The sequence below is a fragment of the Vespula pensylvanica genome, chromosome 3, assembly GCF_014466175.1.
Source record: "Vespula pensylvanica isolate Volc-1 chromosome 3, ASM1446617v1, whole genome shotgun sequence".
Taxonomy (NCBI): Eukaryota; Metazoa; Arthropoda; class Insecta; order Hymenoptera; family Vespidae; genus Vespula; species Vespula pensylvanica.
This window is the reverse complement of record NC_057687.1, coordinates 529,825-557,522: the sequence shown is the minus strand read 5'-3', so window position 1 is coordinate 557,522 and position 27,698 is coordinate 529,825. Positions and strand designations below refer to the sequence as shown.

The following is a 27,698-nucleotide window of genomic DNA, read 5'->3' as shown; positions in this document are numbered from 1 at the left end:
TTACGCGGATATGACCGAGGATGAGCAACGCGATTTTTTATCTACAACTTTAAAGACGTTAAAGAATTTTTAATTTGGAGACAAATCTTCTTTTCAATGGAGATATTTTTTTATTCGTAGATCGAAAGAAATTAAATAGAAAAATTTTGATTGAATTAACCATGTGACGAAGTTGACGAGGTCAGATCGCATTATGCGGATATGACCGAGGATGAGCAACGCGATTTTTTATCTACAACTTTAAAGATATTAAAGAATTTTTAATTTGGAAACAAATGTTCTTTTCAATGGAGATATTTTTTTATTCGTCGATCGAAAGAAATTAAATAGAAAAATTTTGATTGAATTAACCATGTGACGAAGTTGACGAGGTCAGATCGCATTACGCGGATATGACCGAGGATGAGCAACGCGATTTTTTATCTGCAACTTTAAAGACGTTAAAGAATTTTTAATTTGGAGACAAATCTTCTTTTCAATTGAGATATTTTTTTATTCGTCGATCGAAAGAAATTAAAAAGAAAAATTTTGATTGAATTAACCGCGTGACGTAATACGACGTATTCGATAATACCTTGATATATATTATATGTGGTATCAAATAAGAATATTATCAAATTAAAAAATAATCTAATAAAAAATAAGAGGAATAAAGAAAATGAAGAGATCGAATGAATAAAGAAAATAAAGAATAATAAATAAGAATATTATCAAATAAGAATCAAGCACAAACGTATCTGTTAAAATTCGAGAAGAGAATATAAGCTTGAAATTCTTTCTTCATTTTTTGTTTTTTTTCTGTTTCTCTCTCTCTCTCTCTCTCTCTCTCTCTCTCTCTCTCTCTCTCTCTCTCTCTCTTACTTCTCTTTTTTAAGTCTCACCGCACGCCATGCATCCAGGGAGACTTATTTCCTGTCCATTTCCATTTGTATTTCGGCCTCAGAATTTCAATGATTTCGTTAGAACGACGGAGAATGATTATGTCCGATAATTATATATGAAACTTTCACTCCTGTCATTTGAACTTAACTTTACTCTCTCATTACCCGAGAATTCTGTTATAATGATCGAAATTATTCTAATTAGCGGACGTTTATTCTGACGTCACGAATAATCCATTTTCTCTTTCCCGTCGTTACCCAATAATCAAGATACAGTTGGCACTTACTAAGGAAATACTCTACAATATACGTGTAATATGTAAAATTTCACATGATTTATGAAACTCCTTTTTAAATTATCATAGAGAGTACAATAAACGTAATTCCTGTTTAATGATGATCGAATTAAATCTTTATAGAGATTTTGATATACACCGATATAAGAATAAAATTTAGAGTAATTCTGTTAGAAAATGGAAGAAAAACGTGTCGACAGGATAGATCAAAGAAAAATTATGTCTCACTTTCGGCAGTTCTTTTTTGTTTTCTTTCTCGGCTTTTAACCAATTATCCGCTCAAAATGGAAGAAAAGCTTTTCGAATATCTCGATGACTTTTCGGCAAAAGTGTGTTGATATCCTGCCGAGTTCGTCAACGCCCTTTCATTGTTAAACTAACGCAGGTTAGACTCGGAAACGGAGAACCGACTTAACGACTTCTTAACACCAGACACGCATCGGACGCTTCTCTTTTTCTTTTACCTGCTTCTTTTTTTTTTTTGAATATCGTAACAGCAGGTACGAGCTTCGGAATGTGGTGGACTCGACGTCGAGACAGGTGACTCGAAGAAACGTGTGAGCTCGTCTTTAAAAAGACTCTTGAGAAAACTTTCGAATGGGTGAGATGTATGTACTCGTACACTCATATGTATATATATATATATATCTTCTATATTATAAGTTGACTAGAAAGTTAATGTTACATTATCACAGATAAACTTAAAACGGTGAAGAAATCTCTTGAAAATTCTCTGGTAAATAAAATCTCGTCTGTTTCGCGTTCACGATAACACGGATTCTAGATGAGGATTTAAAAATAATAAAGTATTCTCCGTGTGTTTGTGTATTTAAATTTCAAACTATGGTTATGGTGATAATACGAGGTAGACCATGGTTAACAACGTTGAATGTTTCGTTTGAGAGCTTTTCTAGTCTTTTTCCTTTTTTTTTTTTCTTTTCCTTTTTATTTCTTCCTTGATGCCGTTCCAAGCTAATAAACGTAATGTCTCTTTCGCGATAAAATTCATGGAAATTCAATTTACGAGTAGTGCTTGAAAATGAAACGAGTTCGAGACGAATAGTTTCCATCAAAAAATGATTCGTTACTGATGATATATCGATTCTTTATTACATTCTTTAGTCAATAAATTTTCATTTTGCGTTTTAAATTATTTATATAATAAATAGGGTCGCTAACTATACGTAATACATTTAAATCAAAATTTTTCTTCTGAAATGTTGAAATGGTTACACATCTAAAGGTAATCAAGTTGCATGGTTTATTCCGTATACTATCCATTTCGTTTTACCGTTTCATTTAATAGATCGTAATTTTTACGTTTTACGAGTAAGTCGGGGTATGTTATTTAAAATTGATGATATTCTTTAACTCGAGTATCCCCATAAATTTTTATATGTATATTTTCTTTCATTCATTTAGAATTTTCTTTCGGCTATCAAACGATATTTGGATTTCTGTCAGTGGTAATAGTTTTTAATAAAAGAAGCTTTTGATGATTTTTATTTTCCTTTTTCAGGGAGTTCCATAAAGCGTGTCGTGATTGAAATAACGTGAAAAACTGCTCTTGTATAATAGTGGTACGTTATAAAGCAAAGAGAAATGAAAAAGAAAAGAGAAACACTCGACGCTTCAAAAAATTTCTGCCACGCGTATCTCTCGTGACGTACATAAGCATTCTTTTCCGTTTTCCGTGGAATTCGAAAGAGTAAGAAAATAAAAAAGACAGTGTTTATGTTGAACTAAATTCGTCACGAGTTTCTTTCACATTTGCCGTATTCCTTTCTCTGTTTTGTCTTTCATCCTACGTTCCTAGTTTATTTTTGTAACATCTAAATATAGAATAATTTCTCAACATTTCGAATGTGATCATTTTTTGTAATGATTAAGTCAAAATTTTCGTTCTGTTCAAATAGATTTAAATTTAGGAATCATCGATTACTGAATGTAGAATTATAGAAAATATTTTAGAGAATAAAAAACGAATACGTTCGAAACAGCTTCTAACTGTATCATACTGATTTTTTGAACAAAAAAGTTTCGTATCTTCCTTACTATACTACGACTTTAACTATATTTATTTTTGAAAATGGACACTGCGGGTTATCGATTGAGCGTGAGAGTGATGAAGCAAATCGATTTCAAAAAGAAAATACTTCTGACACAATGATATGTCTAAACGTTTGTCTGATCGAACAGAGGAATCACTAATTAATCAACTTTTCACCTGGCAAAGGAAATTTCGAATGATTAAAAAAGAACAAAAAAGAAAGAAAAAGAATAGATACAAAGAAAGATGATTACTGTCGCGTCAGTCGGTTATCCTGTTTTAATCAATCACAGGAAGAGATAGAAAGCATCACGTAATCAATCAAAAACGTCGACAAATAGTCATCATTCCGAATGTAAAAATAATTTCAACGATCTTAAAATACAACACTCATGAGACCAACGATTAATTCTAATATAGATAAGCTGATTAAACGTGACATTTCGTTAATTCAAACAAAAAAGAAGTGACCCTAGATAATTAGATATCCTCGGAACAATTCTTCGTTATCTTAATCATTAACTTTGATGAGAAATCTTTGGAACATTAAACGATAAGTACATACATATATACGTACATACATACATATATATATATATATATATATACATATATATATACACACGGATGAGAAGGTCGCCGGCAAAAAAAAGGACAAAAAAGAAATCATCAAAGATGAAGACTCACCTTAACGAGAGAAGTTACAACAGGGCTGTCGAGGAGACCCTTAAGAAAGAGCAGATCCGTGTCGTTGGCCACTTTTCCCAGTTCCTCGAGATTTTCACGTACGTGCATGAACGCGGCTGGAACAGTAACCGCGTACTTTTCCATAACTTGTTTCGAGGTTATGTGTGCGAGACAATAATGGTAGCAGTAGCAGCAATAGCGACAGCAGCTACAACGAGGGTGGCAGCAGCAGTAGCAGCAGCTACGAGAGAGGGTGGAAAATGGGGGATCGCAACGATAATATCTCTCTCTCTCTCTCTCTTTCTCTCTCTCTCTTTCTACCCCTCTTTACCAATCCTCGGGCGTGGCCATCTTCCGGACCAAGGATCAATATTAGAATAGCTACAGGTGGCTGAGGCACCACGCGTTTTATTCTTCGAATTAGAACGCTCGATATTTTTTATTTCTGTCTGTTTTTTTTTTTTCTTTTTCTTCTCTTCTCTTTCATCGTCATTGATCACCCATTTTGTGTTATCTCTTTTTAAGAAAGAAGACAGGATAGCGAATATATACGTTCGAAGCGTTTCCTAGCTCTCATTAGCACGTATTTGGATCAAGGTTTCAAGGTCTTTCAAGTATTGTGCTATATACTAATGATAGAGTTCTAAGTGCTTTTCTATTAGCATTGCGTGTTATGTCGCTGTCGAGTGAGTGCATTAGTATGACGTACGAAGCTTTGTTTTCGATTATCGATATATGTATGTATATAGAACTAGTTAAGGAGGTTGCAACGAGATGTTAATTAGAACGGTTCCCTTCGAAATATGATAACTTAATTTCTTGTTGTTTATGGTAATGAAAACGATAGGATGGAAACCTTAGGCGATGTTTTATACCTAACTCTTTCGTTGTACTATGTATTCTAGTGTTACTACGGTTTCATACATCACGAAAGGTGTTTCAGGAGTAACGGGATAAAATTTCCCGCTGACCGTTATCGTATTTCGTCTTTTTTTTTTTTAACTTTACCTATCTGGATATTAAAGTTCATACAGTAGGAATGTTTCCCGTTTCAAACACATTTCATATATACGCTATGAGGGATCATTTTCATATACATACATTTTATGGAGGATCATATCTTGATTGTTTCTATCGGATAATAGGCCATTAGGATTATTGTAAATTTCTTATTCTATCTATCTTTCTATATATGTGTATATACATATATATTTTTATATATGTATATATATATTTTTTCTTTTTTCTCATGATGAGTTTAAGTCGTTTAAAGTTCTATGCAATCTTCTTATGGTATGCCTTACATAAAAGCACGCTGTGAAATAACTTATGAGATTGTCTTTTATTCGTGGAAGTAGAGTTGAATAAAATATAATTCGAAGTAATGTATAGCAAACTCATGGAAATGAATCGTTAGAATATTTTTATAGAAAAGAGCAACGATATATTTATATATCTTATGTCGTATGAATGATTAAAGCGTACCGATGTACATACATACAGTGCATCGATGAACCCGAGATAGGTAAGTAAGTAAGTAAGTACTTAAGTATTATGCACATGCTAGTATTGCATATTCGTATCGTATGTTCGTGTTTCATAATCTAGCGACCTGGTTTTCATGACGATAATAATGTTAGGTATATACGTTAGCTCGAGATAACATCTACAAGAAGCAAGCTCCTTTCTTATTTTTCACGTTTACAAGTAGACGGGGAATGACCGAAAATAATAATTATTATTATTGCGATCTTCGATCGAAGACTGATTGTAAGAGAAATATATTTACGAAGGTGAAAGAATAAATAGAATGATAGAGATGAGACCAAAGATAATATTTGTACTCCACACCCAGACGATATATTTAAGAAAGAAATTCCTTCGTTCGAAGAACGTGCGTCGAGCGGAAGTTATGGGAAATATTTTTATGGTTTTGATTTCAGAGAATCACGATTGCGTTATTTTACTGATTATCTTTTTCATTCATATATATATATATATATATATATATATATATATGTATGTATGTATGTATATTTTATGTACATATAGATATAGATATAGATATAGATATATCTTTTTAGTTTTTAGAATTTTTTAGAGCGTTCGTTAAGTCATTTTGATGTTCTGATACATTAAATGACATTTTATAATGTTTATTTTCTACGAAGTTATTTATATTACCGTTTTCAACCTGATACATTTTCGTGCCATTGACGGCATCCATGCTAGCCAGTAATCGACGATCCTCGATCTTTTCTTTCCTCCCGAAGAAAACCATTTTGGAGATGTTCGCCTTGCAGGTTAACATAAACTTGTTATATTCAGTTTTCTTGTGTATATACGTAGTGCCAACACATAAAAGAAAATACGTATATAAATCGTTATTTTAACGAAGCTATAGTTCAAATTTATCGATCATTGCTTTCATACTTTGATAAAATATGTCACTTAAAATTACGACTGCCACATGTTCCGGGACACTGAAATTCCTTTTAAAAGAATCGTCACTTCTTAATTAAAAAAATTGTCCTCTTCCATGATCAATCTCTGTTATTGAATCCTTTTGAACGATCACTTTCATCTTCTTGAGAATGAAAACATCGAGTAAGTAAGAGTAGTAGAACTTGCGAGTAGAAGAAAATGGTGGGAGAAGTTGAAAGAAACGACGTTTTGTTCTGCCACTGCTTTCCTCGTTACCTCCTTACGGTGAATGGAGAGACTGTCTTATACCTGACTGGGCCTGAGGCCCCGTGGTCTAGGCGCCAGGACTGAAAGCGACACCCTACGGAAGTGTGTGCACCTTGAGAAAGTTCGCGCGCACATCGGACACTATAAAGATGGTATCAACAAAAACCCATCGCGTGTCGATCGATTTGTGATCGACACCAATTCGTCACACGTTTTTCGAACATAGATCTCTTTCATCGCGATTATTTCTATGAAAAAAGGAAAAAAGAAAAGAAAGAAAAAAATTATACAAATTTTAGTCGACATTTATATCAAAAGTTTCACCGTATGGAATATCGTGGCACTGTCGACAACTTACGATAAGAGAAATAAAAAAAAAAAAAAATAAATAAAAGAAGAGAGGAACAAAAATTGAAGAAAATAGAATTATTTTCGGAGTGGCTCGAAAAGAAATGAAACCTTAAGCGCCACCGGCTTCAAACTGCCGACAGAGATTCGAGACTGCGAGAAGGGTCGATGGATTCGGAAACGAAGCAGCTGCTCTTTGAATATCTTTGGAGGGGAGAAATAAATCGAGAAGGAAAGAATGAAGACAAGAGGGGGAGAAGGTGGAAGAGAAACATCGTGGAAACAGTGATAGAAACGATACACGAAAAGCCAGACGTCTCGTACACATTTAAAATCTACGAAGAGCTTTGCCTTTAGAGAAAAGAAATCTTCTCTTATGTTGTTTCACTAATAATCCGAAATTTCTTTCTTTCAAGGTTATTGCAATTTTTTTTTCGATTTTTAATAAGAAACACGATCTACGCGTCGCGTTGTTTGTTTCATGAAGACAAAGAATTTTGTCGAATAGCAGGTAAATATATATTTATATATATATATATATATATATATATATTATATTAATATATAAAAACATTTATATATATACATGATATATAAATATATATATATACATATATACATATATAGGTGAATTTTGAATAACACCATTAAGTATTTTTTTCATTTTTTCTAAACTTCGATTGATTTATTAATATTTCTTATAAAATATCTACAACATTTATGAATTTCATTTTATTTACATAAATAATTGTATTCTAGATCTCTATGTATACATACGAACGTGCATTGTTTAATTCATCGAGTTTTATGAAAACCATAGTTTCGGAAATTTTTTTTTTTTTTTTTTTTAGTAAACCAATGTAGATTACATAGTAGAACGTTTCGGGGTTTCAAAACGAAGGCTATGTTTATTTTACATGGAGAATGTAGACAAAGGGGTATTTTATTGCGGATTCTTCTATAAATCTACTTTTCAATCGAGGGTAAACCATTCGACTATATTTCATAAATTCTAAAGCTAAATTTGATCCAAGATTCAACTGTTAAAAAAATTCTACGATATGTTTGTTAGAGATATCAATTTTTGATAGTACCATTCTATGGTATCGTCAAAAAAATATGGTATATAGGTTACACATATAAAAAAATAAATGGTTACTAGGTAATCCAAGACTTTGTAATCTGATTCAGAAAGCTACAATTCACGAATGAAATTAAAAAGAGAGAAAACGAAATATTATCCTAACGAGAATTTCTTTTCAACAAAGTGACATGATCGATTAGAACAAGATTGAAATACGGTAGAAGCGTTTCGCAACAAGGGTCTCTTTCTGATCAATCGATTTTTCAATTCGCGAGAGAACACGTGCATGGATATCGATCGTCCGACACTATAGACAACTTAGTGTGTCGAAGACCTTGAAGATCTACGCGATTATTATAGAATATTCAGTACTTCTTCTGCGTATAATAAATTTAATCATCGTTGTTTCGCTATCATACTAGAACCATTGGTACCTTTCTTTTTCTCTCTCTCTCTTTTTCTGAGAAAATAATAAGAAAAGAGAAAGAATCCAATAAAGAAGAAAGAAAAAAAGAAGAAAGAAAAAAAGCACAAGAAATAAAAGATCAATCGATCGAAAAATCCTCTTACGACAGTGCAGAAAAAAAAAGCATAAAAAGCTCTAAAGAATTCGGATTTCAAAGAAGAGAAATTACTCACCCGAAGTGGATTTGAAGTGTCCAAGACTATCTTTCCTTTGCACGATAGAGGATATCGCGGAACATCCGCAGATATCCTCGATGACGTCTCTTTTTGACGTCATTTCTCGCTCGATAAGTTTGTCGAGTGAGTCGATTGGCATCACCGTTTTATCTCGATGCTACTCGAACGATCCATTCGAATTCTAAAGGATCTTGTGGTTTCCTTGAGAAATCGGTCACTCGAAAACATCCTCATACCGTTTGTACAGCCAGCTTCCTTTTTGATGACCTTTCGATAGATATTCTACCGATGGTAACCGAGCCGAAAATTCGCGAAGAGATTCGATTCGCGATAATGATGAAACACTGATCAACCAGAAGCAACAAACGACGAAGACGACGACGACAACGACGTAAAGCTCGAATGAGTGCGTATATAATGGTACGAAGCGTGTCGGAAAATGGCGGAAGTCCAAGATCGAGGTCTATTCATAGATCCTCCGTGACGTGTTACGTATCGAACAAGTATTTTCGAAGATTTTCGTCTTTTCGTGGTAGTTCCCAAAATCTTCTTCTTCGGCCGGAGAGAGAGAGAGAGAGAGAGAGAGAGAGAAAAGAAATAGAATACGAAGGACGAACGAAAGGATTAAAATATAGGAAAAGGTATATTGATCTCGAAGAGAAGCTAAAGAAGGAAGAAGAAAAAGAAAAGAAGGTGTTCGAGAAGGAGAACGATCGAATCGGTCCGCGCGTACTCGTTGACTCTCTGTCAGCACTTGTACTCTACGTTGTGCTACCAAGGGGGTGGCTTTTCCACCCTCTCTTTCTCTATCCCTCTGTCTTTGTCTCCTTCTCTCTCTCTCTCTTTCTCTCTCATACTGTATCTCCTTGTTTCACGCAAGCGAGTGGTTCCTCGACTCGTGGCAACGTGAATACCTGCTTATATCCATTCACGATCGATCGATAGTAAAACGCGACCACGAAAGGGTGCTGCTCGTAATCCGTATATTCGCCTTTTGAACCTCTTCCTTGTGTGTGCTCGAGCGATTTCACCTCGCGATAACACTTCGGACCATCCGCGTGTGCTAAGGATCGATTTTTCAAACTATCTTACGATTTGGAACAACTAAAATTTTGATCTACGTTTATTTGTTTCATTCAAAATTTTGCATTTAATTTTGTACGATCTTCTTTATTATTATCAAGTATCTATGCTCTTTTTTATCAATTTTTTTTTATTATTTATTTAATGATCTATTTTGTAATATAGATTGATTAAAGATCTTCGATCAGATGATCTAGGTTATAGATTTATTTATTTATCGTTTTAAAGAAACATCGTGCTTTGGCTCTAATATCGTTTTTTTAATACGTGAAAGAGCATAGAATTATTTTCTTTGTTAGTACGCTCAACCTTTTTTGGAAATTAACTAATACTAATTAATTAATAATTTTTTTACGATTATTATTTTATCTTTTCTTGTTTAATATAATGTATCTTTCGTTTTATAGGTATAGCCATCTTGTGGTAAGTAAGGCAAACTAAACGTAGCAGACGAAGACGGAGAACAGGTTGCCTACCGTGAGGCTTAAGGCCTATCGGTAACTCGTTTTAGATGATCATTTTTAATAGCTCGATTTATGATGCCAAGATGGCAGTAGTGCCTTTTTTCATTTATTACAATTGATGGAATTGATCTATAGAATTATATTTCCGGTCTATTTTAAAATAGATGATATTCATTTAAAAACCTATAAATTTTACAATCTATCTATAGAATATAAAGGGGGCATTTACGTTGTATTTTGTGTATATATACATATGTATATTTTTATAGATTTATTCATATATGTATATATATTTTTATAGCATTTTTTTCTAAACCCACTATTTTTTATTTCAACTCTTTTTTATCAATCGTTAAAAACTAATAATAATCATGTTTATAATTATAATGCTCCATATGATTCATGATTGACAGAAAATTAGCTTTATCGAACATACATTGTGCTTACCAAATAGATAATCGAGTGCATTAACAGACCATAACGAATCTATTTGCATTGCAACATCATTTTTAATCAAATCAGCAGGCTTCTAGAGTAATGAGCCAATTTGTTTACTTGAGTTAAGCATATACTCGTTGAGTTCGGTTAAACCTTTGACCGGAATCTTTATGCATATAAGAATATTTTTTTCATCGATTAGTATCAATATAATCGATTACTTTCACAGATTGGATTTGACGATCAATGATCCAATAATATTATCATTTACAATTTATTCACGATAATTAATAGATTGCGTAATGCGTTTGACCGACATTTTCGCCGCTGACTTTCAATTGCACTTGTGAAAGGTTCAACTCTGATACGTAACGTTACAACGACGATGATAACGATGATCGGTGATAATAGGTTCAACGATGACAGCAGGAATGAAACGGCTGGTAAGTTTTCCCCTCCTCTTATACTTTGTCACGTGTCATGGATAAAAAGCGAAACGAAGGGTCAGTAAGCTACGAATCAGTTCATAGGTCGACTTTAGGATGCGAAGATCGCGACTTTCCTTTGCATTATTTCATCTTTTACAACGTAATCGTAGTAAAAAGTGAGGAACTCGATAAATGTGTTTTTGATATGATTGTTGTACGAATTCTAGTACGAAGTTCATTTCAATTTTAATACGAGACATTATTGAGATCAACGATATGCAAAAAGAAAGATCTTCTCGGAAAAATTTCGATCAAAGTTACTTAAAATGTAAGGTGCAGATAAATTTAGATACTTCGATAAGAACGAGAATATATTTTTATATTATTAAAATTTATTCCTGTCTTTTCCATAATTTATAAATAAATGTCATGACAGCGATATTGTTTCGTAAATCCTCAATGAAAGATGCTTGATATTAATTCGAAAAAGAAGTCTATATACGAAAGTATTAAAATTTCTAGGAATAGTTAATGGGAATATTAATATTATCAGTGTAACCGATAATTTCATTTATTCGTTTATGCATATACGAACGAAAAGCAGAGCTAAAAGCTAGATATAAAAATATATATTTATATTCACATTTATATGCAAGATTAAATTAAAATATTAAAAAATATCGATCTCCATGCGATCGATGTTTGTAATAATATAACCCGATAATTAGAAAAATCTGATAATTGCTGGCATTTCGTTATTTCCTTTTTTTCTCTTCGAGTTAAATGTAACCAGATAACGGGTAACAGGAACGATTATTGGTCTTAGCGTTAAAACATTAACGATCGCAGATAATTACAAAATTGACGAATAGAGACAACAGTCGATAGTTGTTTACATTAATATCTCACGTAAAACTTTATTTAGCATACCCGCGAGAGTAATAAAGTCACTTCGCTTTCATTGTCGTCATGTGTCAATCGTTAAACCACAAACGATCTACGAACGATCGTCGTTTCGTCATAACGACGATATGTTCGTCGGATAAAAGCGTTGAGCCTAAAAACTCCGGAAATCTAAATTCTAGCACGTTGTTTCTTTTTTCATTTTTTTTTAATTTCTTCACAAAAAAAAATATATAAACACACATACACAAAAGTACACACGCACACGCACACGAATGTAAAGCAACGATATCGCCGGAGTTTAAGCAGAAAACAAAAAACAAATAACTTCAACAAACCAAATATTTGAATCGTTTATCGACGAATTGATGAATTTCAACGTAGCAAACGAATGTGAACACTTCGTGACCGATAAAGTGATAATTAAAAGCCTTGAAAACGTTAGAAGACCTTCCGACGAACAAGTTGCGTGTCCCTTATCGTTTAAGATAACTCAGCTGTCCTTGATGCTCCACGTTTGAAGATACAATGAGCTATGACGAGTGAAAGTTTGCTACGTTTGTCGTCATAGTCAACGATCGAATAACCAAATAAATAAATCGTTCAACGAAACTTGCGAAACATTATTACGGTAGTTAAGACGATTAAAACGAAATCATCATTATTTCTAATTCATAATATCTATCACTCGTTGCCTTTACGATCGTTTAATTAAAACAATAGAAAATCGAATATAGAAAAATAGTCGTGTAAACCGTAATGTTTATATCACCGATGACAATGTCGAGCCTTGTCGGATGTGGATGTGGTATCTAGAAGATAAGATTGTTATTTTTTTCATTTTAAGAGAGCCTCTCGTCGAAAGAAGGAACTTATAGGAGTTTTAAAAGTAGAAGGGTCGTCACTCGTGTGTCGTCGATCCGACCAATCGAAACTCGGCTATGAAATAACTTGAAGAGGAAGGAAGAGCAAGTGAAAAGAAGAAGATAAGACGGAGGAAAAGAAAAGGGTGGGAGAAATAGGAGAAAGAATACGCATGTGGGTTATCGGTTTGTTACGTACGATATATACGACTAAACGTAAGGAAACATAAGGATAGGGAGAGGGATTAAGAAGAACGAAAGAGAAGAGAAAACATAAGGAAAAAGAGAGAAAAAAAAAGAAAACAAGATTTATCGAAGTAGGTGGGAGCACACGAGAACACAAACACGTCGGCAAAATACTTGATCGATCAGTCTTCCTCCAACGTTCTCCTGGGATCTGTTGGAACGTCGGCCTTTTCGATCATCGTCGAAGAAGATCCCTCGCAATCGACACGCGTGCGTTCTCCTTTATCCCTAAGAAACATGGTAGGTGAACGTACATTAAGTTAAATATCTATATTACTTCTGCTTTATACTCGTATACTTTTACCATCGAATTCTTCGGGAAACATCTTTTCGATATTTACGAAAAATAAAAGATAGGCTATTGGTCGTCGTTAAATTTGTCGAGTCAATAATTCATCGGCGAACGGTTATCGTTCTTCGGTAAATTGAAAAAAGAAAAAAGGAAAAAGAAAGATTCAATTACGTTATGTAAAACATTAATCAGAAAGTATACGTTGGAGATGGATGTACGTTGGAGATAGATAGTAGTACGCAAAGTGCTTTTATGTAAGTATACGTTATAATACGTACGTTATATACTCCTTTAATTATTTCATCGCGATTAACTATATGCGTATAGTCTCGCATTCTATTTTCATAGCAATCCGGTTATTTCCGGAGACGACCAAATTTGTTTTTAGATCCCGTTGTCGTGTTTCCTTATTTGCCAATCATATGTATTCTCGATTATGGCAAGGACGAGTCCGATCACGAATAACGTTCGTACGATCTATCGTAACTGATACATGGCTATTAGACGAATAATAACGTCGGCGAATAATAAAGTTGTTCATAAAAAAAAAAAAAAAAAAAATACAAAAATAAAAAGAAAGGAAAAAGAAGAAGGAAACGAGAACAAAAATCGTACTTTTTCATTATCGCGGAAGTCACGTTGGTTTACGATGCGTTTACGAACTTGATGTTATGTCGACAACGATAATGATTTGCCATGGTTAAAATTATTACCTACACAATGTTAATTACTTGTGACATACGGTCAACGATCAGTTACGAATTATATGGGATAATCAAAAGTCTAATCGATCTATCGATTGACGAAGAAAGAGAAAGGTTAAGAAAAGAAAGAAAGATAAAAAGAACGTACGTTTATCTCGAGTAAACTATGCGTCTTTTCAATCCGCTTTCTTATTTACGTATTTTCTTATAACGCGTTTTAATAACAAATACGAGTAAATTCCTTTGGTATATTATCATTTGAAGAAATAACTTCAAGTCCGTGATATCTCGATTCATCGATATCTACGATCATTTCTTGTCCGATGAAACGAGTGTCACCTCGTTGGCCGGTCCACGAACAAGAGTCGATATCGATCGATAGCAACGCGAGAGAATTTGTTCGATTCTTGGCTGGACTTTATATCTACAAAAGTTTTACAGGATTTCGAACTACCTACCTTATTTCTATCTATTTTATACTTTCGGCTTGTAAAGAATCTATGTCGAAGACTTGGAAATTCTTAGGAGTGCGGAGAAATAGAGAGAGAGAGAGGAAGAGAGAGAGAGAGAGAGAGAGAGAGAGAGAGAGAGAGAGAGAGAGAGAGAATACTGTTTTAATAATAAATCACATTTCCATTCCAGCGAGTAAGAAATGAGAAATTCTTTTTCATAAAAAAGAAGAAAGGAATCCTCCTTAACCTGGAATGATTTTAGAATTCATAAGCGTTTATATAAATTTCTGATTAAAATTATTTTACGGGATTACTTTACGGGAATCCTATTTTAGAATGACGAGCATAAAAAGCTACAAGAATTACAAGGAAAAGAAAAAAAGAAACAATTGATTTGTATCAATTTGTCTTAATAATCGCTACGCTTTTGCTGCGAAAGATTCACAAAAGCCGTAATGCTGTACGCGTCATAATCGAGCTTATTGGAGTGTTCTCGTAATAATAATCGTGTGATTCGCTCTAGTTTGCTTTTCGAATAGGACCGAACGTCAAACGTTTAAAGGGCATACTCGATGTGTATGACGTTCTCTCTCACACGCTTGCTTTTTTTCTTGTTTTCTCGTTCTATTCGTATACGTGCGTTAATAAACATATGATTATAAATTTTTCGTATATATACATATATACATAAATATATGTAATAACATATAATATAATATTGTAATAATATACAATATATTATATGTATAATATATTATATTTTACAATTATATATATTTATATATATATATATACGTGTAAATATATGTTATGTGTGTATTATGTGTATACATTTTATATATAATAACATATAAAATAATATTGTAATAATATAACAATATATTATATGTATAATATATTATATACACTATATAATACATATTATGTATAAATTTTATATATATATGTATATATATATATATATGTAAATATATATCATGTGTGATTCGTTTTAGCTTCTTTTACAAAAAGGACCAAATGTCAAACGTTTAAAGGGTATACTCGATTTGTATGACGTATATATACATATATATTATGCGAATATATGAACACATATACACACAATCAGAAAATTAAGAAAACCTTCGAAAGTCTCCAGTTTCGTGATATTTCGCATGACAGAACCGACATCGTACATTGTGCCTCGATAAAAAAGTTTACGAGCGTAGTTAGAAGTTGGCACGACGACAATAATTTCATAGCTTTTAGTGCTTTTTAGGCTTGTTCTCGAGTATGGAATTATTGTCGTTGCAGCCAAAGCGACCTCGTGAAATGCCGTACGAATTCCATTGCCAAAAGTTTTCTGTCACGTAGACGTCGTCTCTCTCTTCTCTTTCTCTCTTTATTTCCTTCTCTTCCTTTTCTTTTCTTATCGTTCTTCTCCAAATATTCTTCCTCCCTTCATTTCGTTCTAACGTTTCGTTCGAACACTTTCCTGTTTCTGAGATATGCATTTAGGTTACTTTATTCGTTTCTTCTGATTTTTTGCCTTCGCAAATGACGAGGAAAAGTGGGAAAACGAGAAAAATTCTTGAGAGTTTAAAGGAACGGTGCTTCTAGATCTGTAATTTTTAATATCGCAACACTCTCTATAATCTGAAATTCTTTTCAGGTTCCACTACGAAGTTTCGTACTTCTTAACAGCCTCTTCCTTGTCTTATTGGCAGCGCGAACAGGTAAACCGTTGACCAATTTACATGAATTTAAATACAGTAGAGTAAATATAAATGCTCGTTGTACGAATTTTCCTTTCATTTCTTCTTTTTTTTTTATATATAAACTAATTATAAAATTTTTCTCAGTTCAGTAAAAATACTGAACGATAAGATATATATGCGTTAACGTATTACAAAGATTAGAATAGTTGTTATTTCGTACGTTGTCCTATTATTTCTTTAGGACTCTCAATTCTATTTGTCACGAAGAGAAAGATTTATTATTTGAATCTACGCCTTTACTGACGTTCGATTACACGCTTCCGTAACATTTTCCGAACTTCTAATTTCATCTCCCAGCACGTACTATTCGAGCGTCACTCTAAATCGTAGAGCCCGAAGATATTGAATTAAAATTGAAAATAAAATATAAGGAATAGAAAAAGGCGATAACGATGGAGCCACGATCGATGAAGCATGGCTATCTCAACGAGTATCATTATCAAAATCATAGATCGCAAGGGTAATCGTTAGATCTTCCATAATCATTTGATAAATTTACATTTGAAATTTTCATCATCTTAATTAATTAAAGTAGTAAATGAAGTTGGGCGATCGTAATTAATCACAATTCATAAAGTCCATTATCATGACGATGCTGGGTGTATCAAACAAAAACAAAAAAAGAAAAAAGAAAAGAAATAAAAACTCGACGTTCTATTGTAACACCTTGTTAAAGTGGTAATTTAAAAGTCCTAAAGTCCTAGATAAAACCGAGTCATTGAACGAGTCTGTAAACTTTTTAATAAAGTTATCGCGAACAAATTGCAAAGTGCATTTAGTTGACACACGACCGACCGTTTAGTTTGTCTAACTTTTCCATGTATATTCCAAAACGTAGAGTAGATAAATCATGTTAGCGGTCAGTACCGAAGTTAGTAGGAACAAGCATAGTAGTCGAATAATATTAATTCGAAAAAAAAAATTCGAAGGGATATAGATATGATATCCTAATAAAATTTGCCAAAGAAGAATGATCGATATTTGCGTGTATAGTAGTGACTCGTGTTATCGACAAGGACAACTCGGACAGGATAGTCAAGACTCAGAATGATCAGAATCTTTCCAAAGTACCCTTCAACCTTGAAGAAACCTACGCTGCCGATTTTCTAGCGTACGTCTTCAATGGCACTTGGACATCGGATACCACGATAGTTTATACGGATAGGACAGGAGATATTTTTCAGTTCGACGTTATCAAGCAACGATCGACTCTGATCGTCGATGCATCGGTTATGGTAAACAAAATTGTTGAGATATTATAATAATATAATCGCGTGATCTTAACGATTGGTCAGATAATCCTGAAAACGACGACTCAAATTCGACGTTATAAATAGAGAATTCTTTTTAATTTTTCTTTGAGAAACCTTTCTTAAGATTTCTGATGAACGAAATCATTTTTTCTATAGATACTAAATCTTTTCTAGGACGCTTACATAGTTTCGAATTATGTATTATCGCCGAAAGGACGATATCTTTTGATCGGATACGATCTTAAAAAAGTGAGTATGAAATTTCTTTATCCTCTTTTTGTTTTTTTAATAAATTTCTGATAAATTCTATTAGAAGGTTTCTAGTAATTTATATTTTAGGGATACCGATATTCGACATTCATGAGATACGTCATTTATGATATTGAACATAGGTAGGTAAAATATTTTCTTTATATAGCGTTACTTGCTTTGAAACTAACATTATTTTTTATTATCGCATTACAAGACGATAAGAATCTTAAACGGGATTTCTAAGAAAGAGACAGAAAGAGAGAGAGAGAGAGAGAGAGAGAGATCATGTTACTAAAAGATAAAATGCGAGTCTCGTATCTCTTACAAAGTAAATCGTACTGTTTTCTTTTTTTGTCAGATGTTATATAAATAAGACCAAATAATATTTTATCAACGAAGATACTTTCAATCTTTGAACCTGACGATCGATATTGCAATTATTCGATACATAACATATGAATGCAATCTATTTATTGGTTCGTGTTTTCTAATCAATCCTTTTATTTTTTATTTTCTTTCAGAGCATATCATAAAATTGGTAATGACATGCATATAGCGCTTGCCAAATGGGCACCATTAACAGACGATTTAATATATATTCTCAACAACGATATTTACTACATGCGTTTCTCTAACAACGGTTTTAATGATGTTCAAAGAGTGACGTATGATGGCATTACCGGAATCGTTTACAATGGCGTGCCTGATTGGGTTTATGAAGGTAACAGTGATTAATGAATTATTCATTAAACTCAGATACCAATATCCACAATCACAAATTTTTCCACTATTCCATTGTTCCTTATTATAAACATTTACATGTAAGCGAAAATATTTAAATCGATTTCTTAAATCGATTTTTATTTATAAAAAAATTCAAACGATTGAGATCGAGGAATTCGATTCGAACGTTTGTTATTAAAAGACTATTGATTTCTTTGTGAAAATATTCTCGACTAAATTGTTTGTTTTTCTTTCTTTCTTTCTTTCTTTTTTTAATTTTGATTATTAAAGTTATGTATCATTAAAATTTGCGAACAATAATAATAACAATTGTTATCGCAAAAGAAATGTATGGATCATTGGCCGTATAGTTTCCTTTTTCTTTTTTTTAAATCTTGATTATAAAAATTATGTATCATTAATTGTTAAGAGTAATAATAATTGTTATTGCAGAGGAAGTGTTGCAGGATTCATCGGCAATATGGTTTTCACCAGATGGAAATCACCTAGCTTATGCGTCTTTCGATGACAGAAATGTCCAGGAAATCTTGTACCTTCATTATGGAGAACCCGGCAACCTCGATGACCAATATCCCACGGAAGTGAAGATTAAGTACCCCAAGGTGAGAGTCGATTTGTGTTATAGCACGACATTATTCAATTCATGGTACTCGTTGCTGACCGAAATATTTAGATTGACTGACAAGCGTAACGTTGATTTATCCTGCAAATTTATCGTCTTTTCAACCTTTCCCAATTTGAAATTTATAAGTAATAATTTTCCCGAGTCGATCGAGACGTTTGATGGAAACGGAGATATTCGTACAAACAATGAATGCATCGAAACACGCAAAGATGCACGGATGTTACAGAAAGCAACTCGTCGTTGAAAGAGGATCAGCTTGGGTAATCCTTTAACTTTGTTTTTTTCGTCCGTAGATTAGTGAGGTATCACAGAAGCGACGATTTAAAACGGGCGTAAAAGTCTTGGCAGCGACACGCTTGGCGGCTTTCGTAGAATGAAAAGGGTTATCTCTCATTCACTATCTTTTTCTCTTTCATTCCCTCGTGTAACTGGTTTCGTTTAATCCTCTTCTTCTCCATGAAGAGTAGAAAGAGCTAGAGGCCATTTTAGTCGCTCGTGTATCGGTACGTTCTCCGCGGATAATCCCATTATCGAGGTGCACCTCACCTCTACCAAACTAGATGGTTTCGAACAAACCCAAAGTGCTTTGCGGTTTTCCTTCTCGATCGAGGTCTCTAGGATTGCCTGTATCGTCGATAAGAGACTAACTTCGACGATAGGTACACCTTCCATCTTTTTTCTTTTCTTTTTTCTTTTCTTTCTTCTTCTTCTTCTTCTTCTTCTTCTTTCTTTTTCTTTCCTCATAAGGATACTTTGATTTATTTCGACTTATCTAGATTTACGAAAGTATGGTGGCTATGCAGGATGAACGTTAGAAAAGACGATAGAAACGACGATAGTAACGACGTTCTATAATCATACTAACGGGATTATTCCTTTGATCGATGTCTTTCCTATTTTCAGGTTGGCACTTCGAATCCTGTGGTATCTTTGACGCTCGTCGATCTTCACGATCCTACGTTAAATAAGATCGATTTGAAGGCCCCCATTGACGCAGTTGGCACGTGAGTGACGTTTCTTTCTGCTTAGGTAAATGAAATATTTTTTAATTTTTTTTTTACTTATATTTTACGACCCTTTTTTTTTTCTTTCTTTATACGACACAGAGACAATTTGCTGTACAATGTTCAATGGAAAGATTTCGATCATGTGGTTGTTACGTGGTCGAATCGCGTACAAAACAAAACTGAAATAGTTTGGTACAATATGTACGGTGAAATTGTTAAGACGTTGCACGTCGTTGAACACAAGGGATGGTTGGATATTAAACGTCTCTTCTTCTACAAAGGTTCCGTTTACATACGGAAGTTACAACCGTCTGGTACGTTTGCGAAATATATATATCTAATGTCGCGTGTCCCTTCGAAATCTTTGTATTCTATTACGAAATGAATCATTTCGTAAGAGCAAATCGAGAGTGTATACATATTCCTAATTTCTGAAATGACGCTGTCGAGAAACAGACATATGAATTAAATTTTCATACGAGGATACTCAGATTTCGAATTTCGAAAGTTTCGTTTGCGGATGAAATGAATGTTGATATGAAACGTCGGTGCATAGTTTAAAAGCAAATGGATTACCATTCGGCGTACGATTTATATTAGACTGAATAATACGATTAAAGGGAATCCTATTCTTCGAAGTCTTACTTGGCACGAATATTTGTCGAATTCTTTCTTTGTTTGTTTCCTTATGTACGTATTGTTTATAACTTACAATTTTTTTTTTTAATTTATAACTTATAAAATTATTATCAATTGTTTGTATCTTTCTTTCGTTCTTTCGTCAGGTACCAAGGCTGGAAGATTTCATCACGTGACGAGATACGACGAAACTCTCAAACGATCACCGACTCAAATGGATTTAACTCCAGGTGCTATAGAGGTTCAAAATATTTGTACAATCGACCAATCCAATGGCAGAATTTACTATTTGGCCAGTGGACTCGGGAAACCATCCCAAAAAAATTTATATTCTGTGCCTGCCGATGGTAGCGAGAAACCTACTTGCATATCTTGCAACGTCCTGACGCCGGAAGGTAAGTTTCGCGAGAGAGAAACTTTTTTTTCTTACTTTAAACGATTTTATTTTATTTTTCCGTTTTGCTTTTTCTTCTCTTTTTAATTTCATCAAAGTCCACCGTTAAATTAAATTTAATCGACCGTCTTAACGATACGAATCTTTAAATTGTCAAATTATATTTTATGTGTCAATATATATGTACATAAATTTATAATGCGAATTACAGAACGGTTAGAATTCTTCCTCTCCTGTAATTTCGTTGAATTTCTACCTTTGAAATTAGATCGAGCGTCCTCTCGGCTCTATATTTCATAACATATTCGCATCCGATTCAACGAAATTCACACGAAGAGCGATAGCGCAAGCATATACACAATTTTATCACTTAGATATGTGGATATTAACCCTTTGCGGACGAATTCCACAAATGCAAGCTACATTTATAACGATGATATACGAAATGAAAACTGTAGAAATATAAATTGTTCGAATAATAGATACTAATATGATAATAGCAGTAGTAATAAAATTGTTCTTTAAAAAGAAACGAAGAATACTGCAAATACTAGACAGTACATAATCTCGCTTTTTATACAAAGAATATATCCGACTCACCGAGAAGAACAGTTGAAAAAGTTCCCGTCCTCAAAGGATTAAACATTCCTTTTTTCTGTTTTTTCTTCCCTTTTTATGACTCTCTCGTAAAGCGTAAAATATTGCGGCATGAATTTCGAAGAGTAGAAATGGAAAGGTCATAATTGTTTCTCTCTTACGACGAAAACGTATCGCGAAATTTTCAAAAGTTCGTCAAAAGTTTCATCGAAATCAATCTTTATTATCTACGAGTTACGCTTACACGAGTTACATTTTTATAAACTATAAAAAATAATACAAATCGATTAAAAACTTGACGTTTTCGGACAAAGAAATATTTATTGAAATTTCTGTGTTACGAAAGTATTATATCGAAAGTTGTTTTATCATATAAAGTAATTGTTTTTTATTCGCCATATTTTTTTTTATTATTTTACAGGTAACGTCTGTACATACGCAGATGCGATCTTCTCGCCATTTGGACAGTATTACGTGTTAATCTGTCATGGTCCTGATCCAGCTTTCGTTAGTATTTTCAATAATACTCACAAGAAAGTTTATTCGTGGGAAAACAATCTGTCTTTACGAAAGAAACTTGCAAAGCGACACTTACCTCTCGTCAAAGACTTGGACGTTCGAGCGAACGGATACGAGAGCAAAGTCAGACTCTTTTTACCGCACAACTTCGACGAAAGTAAATCGTATCCGATGTTGGTCAATGTGTAAGTACTTTCTTTTCCCTCCTTAACTGCATCTTGCAAACGGCCCTTCTCGTTTTAAGAATAGCACGATAATCCCAAAGCAGAGAGTTCGCGAAACTACTGCTAGACTTTCAGCCCCCCCCCCCCTTTCTTCCTCTTCTCTTTTACGAGAAAATAAAACGACGTGCCTTTCTGAAAAATGTATAGAATTCACTTCGATTCGTACTAAATCGACTTCGTGCTTCGAAATTGAATTAATCGATTTCGGCTTACGTGCCTCGGTCATTTAACTATTTATTTTAAATGTTACGCGAGTTTTGATTAAGAATAAGTTTGTTTGCAAAGTAATTCTGATAAAATTCTTTTTTCAATTTTTTGTCTTTTAGATATTGCTCACCTATGAGTTTTGATTAACAATAAGTTTGTTAAATAATTCTGATAAAATTCTTTTTCTAATTTTTGCTTTTCCTCTTTTTTCTTTTTCATTAATTTTATATTATTCATGAGTTCATTAGTAAAGAATTTTCTAAAAAACTTTATCCGTTTTAAACATAAAAAGTAACAAGAGCTAAGCTACCTATAACAACAAACATAACGTTCCTAACGAATTTCAAAGTTTCTAATCATATTTGAACACGTATAGTTTGGAACATTTTAGTTGCTTCTACATTAAGAATGTAAATTGATATAAGTATTAGGCATATAAGTTAGTATAATACTTCGGTGTAACTTTTTAAAAACTTTATTTTTTTAAATCATTTCTTTGTTTTATTAATTAATTTTAAAGGTAGTATCACGTTAGAGGTGACTCAAGAGACGCGGAGAAAAATATTATTGTCAAGTTAGAGACGATTCCAAAGTTCTAAAAATTAATGTCGATTCGTATGTACGAACTATCTCCTTTTTAATAATTTCTACGAATATCAAGTGTAAATCGTAAATCGTGATAACTCTATTATTATCGGTCGATATTATACCACGATCGATTCGACTTCGCGATCAGATTGTAAGATGTACATTGTACAGATCTATCGATATCGTAATAAAATATTTGTTCTGTGCTATTCGATTTAATTCTTTAAGATTGAGTACGTGAGTTAGGGTATTGCTTTTAAAGAAAATAATTAAAAATCATTGTTGCGTGAAAAACAAACTTTTATTCCTCTCGAACGAACAGAATGTTCTTTAAAAGTAAAAAAGCATGTATACATATATACATACACATACATACCTATAGTTCGCGTCGCTATTAGCTCATTTCGATGTCATTATGCTGACGAATAGTATAATTGATCTTCCTCAGCAAGGAAAATCTCAATCTCCATTTAAAATGATTACTCATTTTTTAATTCTCTTTTCGTTCGTATTTTTTTCTTTTTTTTATATTTATTTGCTTTTTTCTCTCGACACAGATACGCTGGACCAAATACGGTAAAAATAATCGACGCGGCTTCATACGGTCATCAAGTGTATATGACAACGAATCGTAGCGTGATCTATGCTTATATAGATGGTCGAGGATCATCGAATAAGGGTAGCAAAATGCTTTTCTCGATTTATAGAAGATTAGGTACCGTTGAGGTTGAGGATCAGATCACTGTAACCAGGTAAATAAAATATTGAAAATTGATATATTCGAAAGGGTACTTAATTGTTCGATCACGATCGATGTTAGATTATTAATTCTGAAAATTCTCAATTTTTCTTTCTTTATTTTTATCTTTTAGACGACTTCAAGAAATGTTTCCTTGGATCGATTCTAAGAGAACGGGAGTCTGGGGATGGAGTTACGGTGGCTTTTCCACCGCTATGATTTTGGCAAAGGATACATCTTTTGTTTTCAAGTGCGGTATAGCCATAGCACCAGTATCCTCTTGGATTTATTATGGTGAGCAATCTCTTTGCGTGTCTTTTAATAAAATTGTGCTTACATCGCTTTCCTTTCTTTTATTTTAACGAGAAAACTATCTTTAATTAAAACAATCCCCCTTTTACTTTTCATTTAAACAACATTTATTCCGTATCAAAAGAAACGTAATCCTTGATTTTTCCCTTTTATCTCTAACTTGAAAAGTTTACAAAATATAATTTTTTATTTTTCACTTTTGTCTCTGACTTCGAAAGTTACAATCATAATTTTTTATTTTTCCTTTACGTTTCTAACTTTGAAAGTAGAAAATAAATTTTCTTAACAGACATAGCATTCTCTCTCTCTTTCTTTCTCTCAGAGAAAGATGGAAAAGAAACACTGATGAGATCAGAAAATACTGTATTTTTGCAGATTCGATTTATACCGAAAGATTTATGGGTTTTCCAACACCAGAGGACAATCTTAGTGGTTACAATGAAACGGACGTGTCAAGACGAGTGGAAGATATTCGAGGGAAGAAGTTGATGTTGATACATGGTAGCGGTGATGATAACGTTCATTATCAACAATCATTGGCATTGGCAAAGGCCCTAGAGAAAGCCGATGTAATGTTCGAACAGATTACTTACACGGACGAAGCACATGCGCTCTTTGGTGTCTTGCCTCACCTTTATCATACGATGGATAGATTTTGGAGCGATTGTTTCAGTCTGTCTCACGCTCACTGACTCCGATATTCCTTTTTCTTCAATGATCGAAACCATCACTAAAAAGAATAATAGAACGAAACGTCAGACAGGGGATTTGTATTGTTCAAAAACGATACATAGGAAACTTCTCCCAGCGAATTTCGAGAAACATTTATCTCGAAACGTCGAGTCGTTCAGTCGTTTCTTCGATTCGAATCAAATCGGATCAGAACTATTGAGATTTTTAATTGAACTTATCGTATATGGAACGAATAAAATTCCCTTTCGATTGTTATTCCCTATGTATTTTGATAATTAAATTATTTTTGAATATACATAAATTCACTTTCGAGTAATTTATAATTGAAAATTTCGATTACGAATTTTCGTTGTTAAGATCCGAAATATTCGACTTATAATAAATATAACGATTTTTAATAGTGTCAAGATATTCATAGAATTTTCTATGGCACGGAAAAGAAATCTACTGTGTGCCAATTTGATCGACGAGTTGGAAAAGTTTACATTGGTGGTACGTTCTTTTTTCAAATTTCATGCTAGCAAACGTTTCGAGAGCACAATTCGAAGGCCGTATTTCGTTGCCAAAAGATGATCCGTTCGGTGGTTCGTTCTGGTCAAAGGAACTTTTCGCGAAATTTAATCAATTCGTCCGTCATCGTCTCTGTGTATCCTACGTCAAACGAGAAGGTGAATTTTTACAGCGGCCCACTGACCTGGAATTCGAAGCAACGAAGGAAGAAAAATTTGTTAAGAAGAAAAACGTTTGTTCGAGACCGCTCATTGTGTATATGTGTGTGTATATGTGAGAAACAGAGAGAGAGAGAGAGAGAGAGAGAGAGAGAGAGAGAGAGAATTCTTTCTTGCAGATGCTTGAAATGGGTGGACGGAATCGCATTCGAGGAACATTGAAATTTACGCTGATACAATTGTAGAAGCTTCTTTTAAAATTTCAGAAAAATTTCTAAACTATCGGAAGGAAAGTGAGGAGAAAAAATTTGAAAGCAATAAACAAAATATAATTAATAAATATAATTTAAAATATAATAAAAAAAAATATACATAATTAATGATTAAGTTTTCATTCTAAATAATTAAATATTTCAGTAATTATTTTTTCATGGTTAATACATCTTAGATTAATAATCGATGTTACACGCACAGTCGATAATTTTTATTTGAGAATAAATAAACATTGAATATCCCAAATCCTTATGTATGATTTAAAATATTTTTTTAATTCGTTATTAAATAATGATCAAATCCACACACACACACACACACACACATATATACCTTAGATCGAGTTTTTGTTAAATCATTTTAAAAATCTTATTTGACATCGTTAGAACGGCTTGAGTCGGGATTACACGGCACTACTAACGAAGTCACGACGGCATACTGCAAGATTAAAATCAGCCGTTCTTCCATTCTCTGCATTGGCGCATCGCATCTATCTACCGTAGCACGGTTTCATCCTTAGATTCTCGTTTCATTTTTCTCTCTTTATGTTAGGAAGTCGGAGAGGTAGGTGCCGGTAGGAGAGAGTAAAATGGTAAGGTCTTATAGGGCCTCGTTCTTTGTCACAGAAAACAATAGCTGGCATGGCTCTGTGGAGGTCTCTTTACCTCGCTGCTTTTGTGAATTTAGGGATATGAGAATAAAAGAGAGAAAGGGTAAAAGCAAGAAAGAGAGAAAGAGAGACAGAGAGAGAGAGAGAGAGAGAGAGAGAGAGAGAGAGAGAGAGAGAGAGAGATTGGATAGAGTAGACGTAGAACTGCTTCTCCTTGCGTGTGGTTACACTTGAACCTGTATTTGTTTGTACGATGTCGTAAACAAACGTTTTTCCATTTCGATTAAACGACATCTAAAAAGATTGTCAAATATTGATACACCCAACACTGTCGATTCTCCTTGAACTCAAAATATACATATACATTTAAAGACTATGATCGTATTCGCTGGATGTACGAATATAATTTTTTTTTCTGTTTTGTTACTTTTTCTTTTTCTTTTTTATTTATTTATTTTTATCTCATATCACTCTCGTAATATTCCCTAACGTTCAGCCATTTTGGATATAATACTCCATAGCAACATGCACATCGTAATAATGCATAATTTCGTGGTAGATGTTTCCCTTTAAAATTGAAATCAGATAAAAGTAGAGAGATTCATTTTTCGCAGTTCGACCGGTCGCACTAATAAACAATTCGTTTGTTAAATCATATCAAATAATATGTTATTTGTAGTACATTCTGTTTGTTATAAATTAAAGATAGTTCTTTTCTTTTTTTTTTTTTTATTTGCAAGGAAATATAACAACAAAAATATCTTGAAAGTTTAGCTTTATATGAGCTATCTAACCGCATCTAAGCGATATCAATCATAATCATTTGTTTTTCGTTATTTGAGATATCCGAGTTCGTGTATAAAAGGTGTCAAGAGACTATACGATCTAAAAAACAATGATAAGTCATATAGACCAGTGGCCTGCTTCTACGTTTATTACAACCATAAAAGTTTAAGAGGGTCTGTGCTTCGTCTTGCTTCTCCTGGTCCAGGCAGTCCACTTTTAGACGGTAAAGGGTAGATGAGTCTGATTGGACGTTGGCGTC

At 33.3% G+C, this 27,698-nt stretch overlaps 2 protein-coding genes across 7 annotated transcripts in view; one reads left to right on the top strand and one right to left on the bottom strand.

Annotated features, from left to right (window-relative positions):
• Nucleotides 1–9,233, bottom strand: part of LOC122628124 (protein PALS2) — a 19,159-nt gene extending 9,926 nt beyond the window's left edge. Inside the window, exons 1-2 of one of the 4 annotated variants that reach the window (XM_043810019.1) lie at nucleotides 8,677–9,233; nucleotides 3,915–4,030 (exon numbers count right to left, since the gene is read on the bottom strand). In XM_043810019.1, the coding sequence (XP_043665954.1) occupies nucleotides 3,915–4,030; nucleotides 8,677–8,818 (258 nt within the window). In that variant the 5' untranslated portion in view covers nucleotides 8,819–9,233. Of the gene's footprint in view, nucleotides 1–3,914; nucleotides 4,031–6,098; nucleotides 6,899–8,676 lie in introns of those variants that run through there. The other 3 variants (XM_043810017.1, XM_043810018.1, XM_043810023.1) reach the window with 3 other exon arrangements.
• A 1,953-nt stretch (nucleotides 9,234–11,186) lies between these two features.
• On the top strand, nucleotides 11,187–26,045 carry LOC122628122 (venom dipeptidyl peptidase 4). 3 transcript variants are annotated; one of them, XM_043810016.1, is made up of 15 exons: nucleotides 11,187–11,420; nucleotides 12,843–13,344; nucleotides 16,204–16,267; nucleotides 17,306–17,544; nucleotides 17,737–17,811; nucleotides 17,902–17,954; nucleotides 18,336–18,535; nucleotides 18,991–19,160; nucleotides 20,087–20,187; nucleotides 20,290–20,504; nucleotides 20,976–21,224; nucleotides 22,242–22,524; nucleotides 23,916–24,110; nucleotides 24,231–24,391; nucleotides 24,785–26,045. In XM_043810016.1, the coding sequence occupies exons 2-15, from the start codon at nucleotides 13,342–13,344 to the stop codon at nucleotides 25,099–25,101; spliced, it is 2,325 nt and encodes a 774-aa protein (XP_043665951.1). In that variant the 5' UTR covers nucleotides 11,187–11,420; nucleotides 12,843–13,341; the 3' UTR covers nucleotides 25,102–26,045. The 3 variants fall into 3 exon arrangements, with proteins under 3 accessions (XP_043665951.1, XP_043665949.1, XP_043665950.1); XM_043810014.1 differs by having other exon boundaries at nucleotides 11,188–11,420; nucleotides 17,303–17,544; XM_043810015.1 differs by having other exon boundaries at nucleotides 11,189–11,268; nucleotides 17,303–17,544.
• The last annotated feature ends 1,653 nt before the right edge of the window (nucleotides 26,046–27,698 follow it).

What these genes read in the sequence shown, in the direction of transcription:
- LOC122628122 (XM_043810014.1), top strand. An exon ending in TCGTCGATGCATCGGTTATG is followed by an intron (nt 17,545 to 17,736) that starts GTAAACAAAATT and finishes AATCTTTTCTAG; the next exon opens with GACGCTTACATAGTTTCGAA. An exon ending in ATTTATGATATTGAACATAG is followed by an intron (nt 17,955 to 18,335) that starts GTAGGTAAAATA and finishes ATTTTCTTTCAG; the next exon opens with AGCATATCATAAAATTGGTA.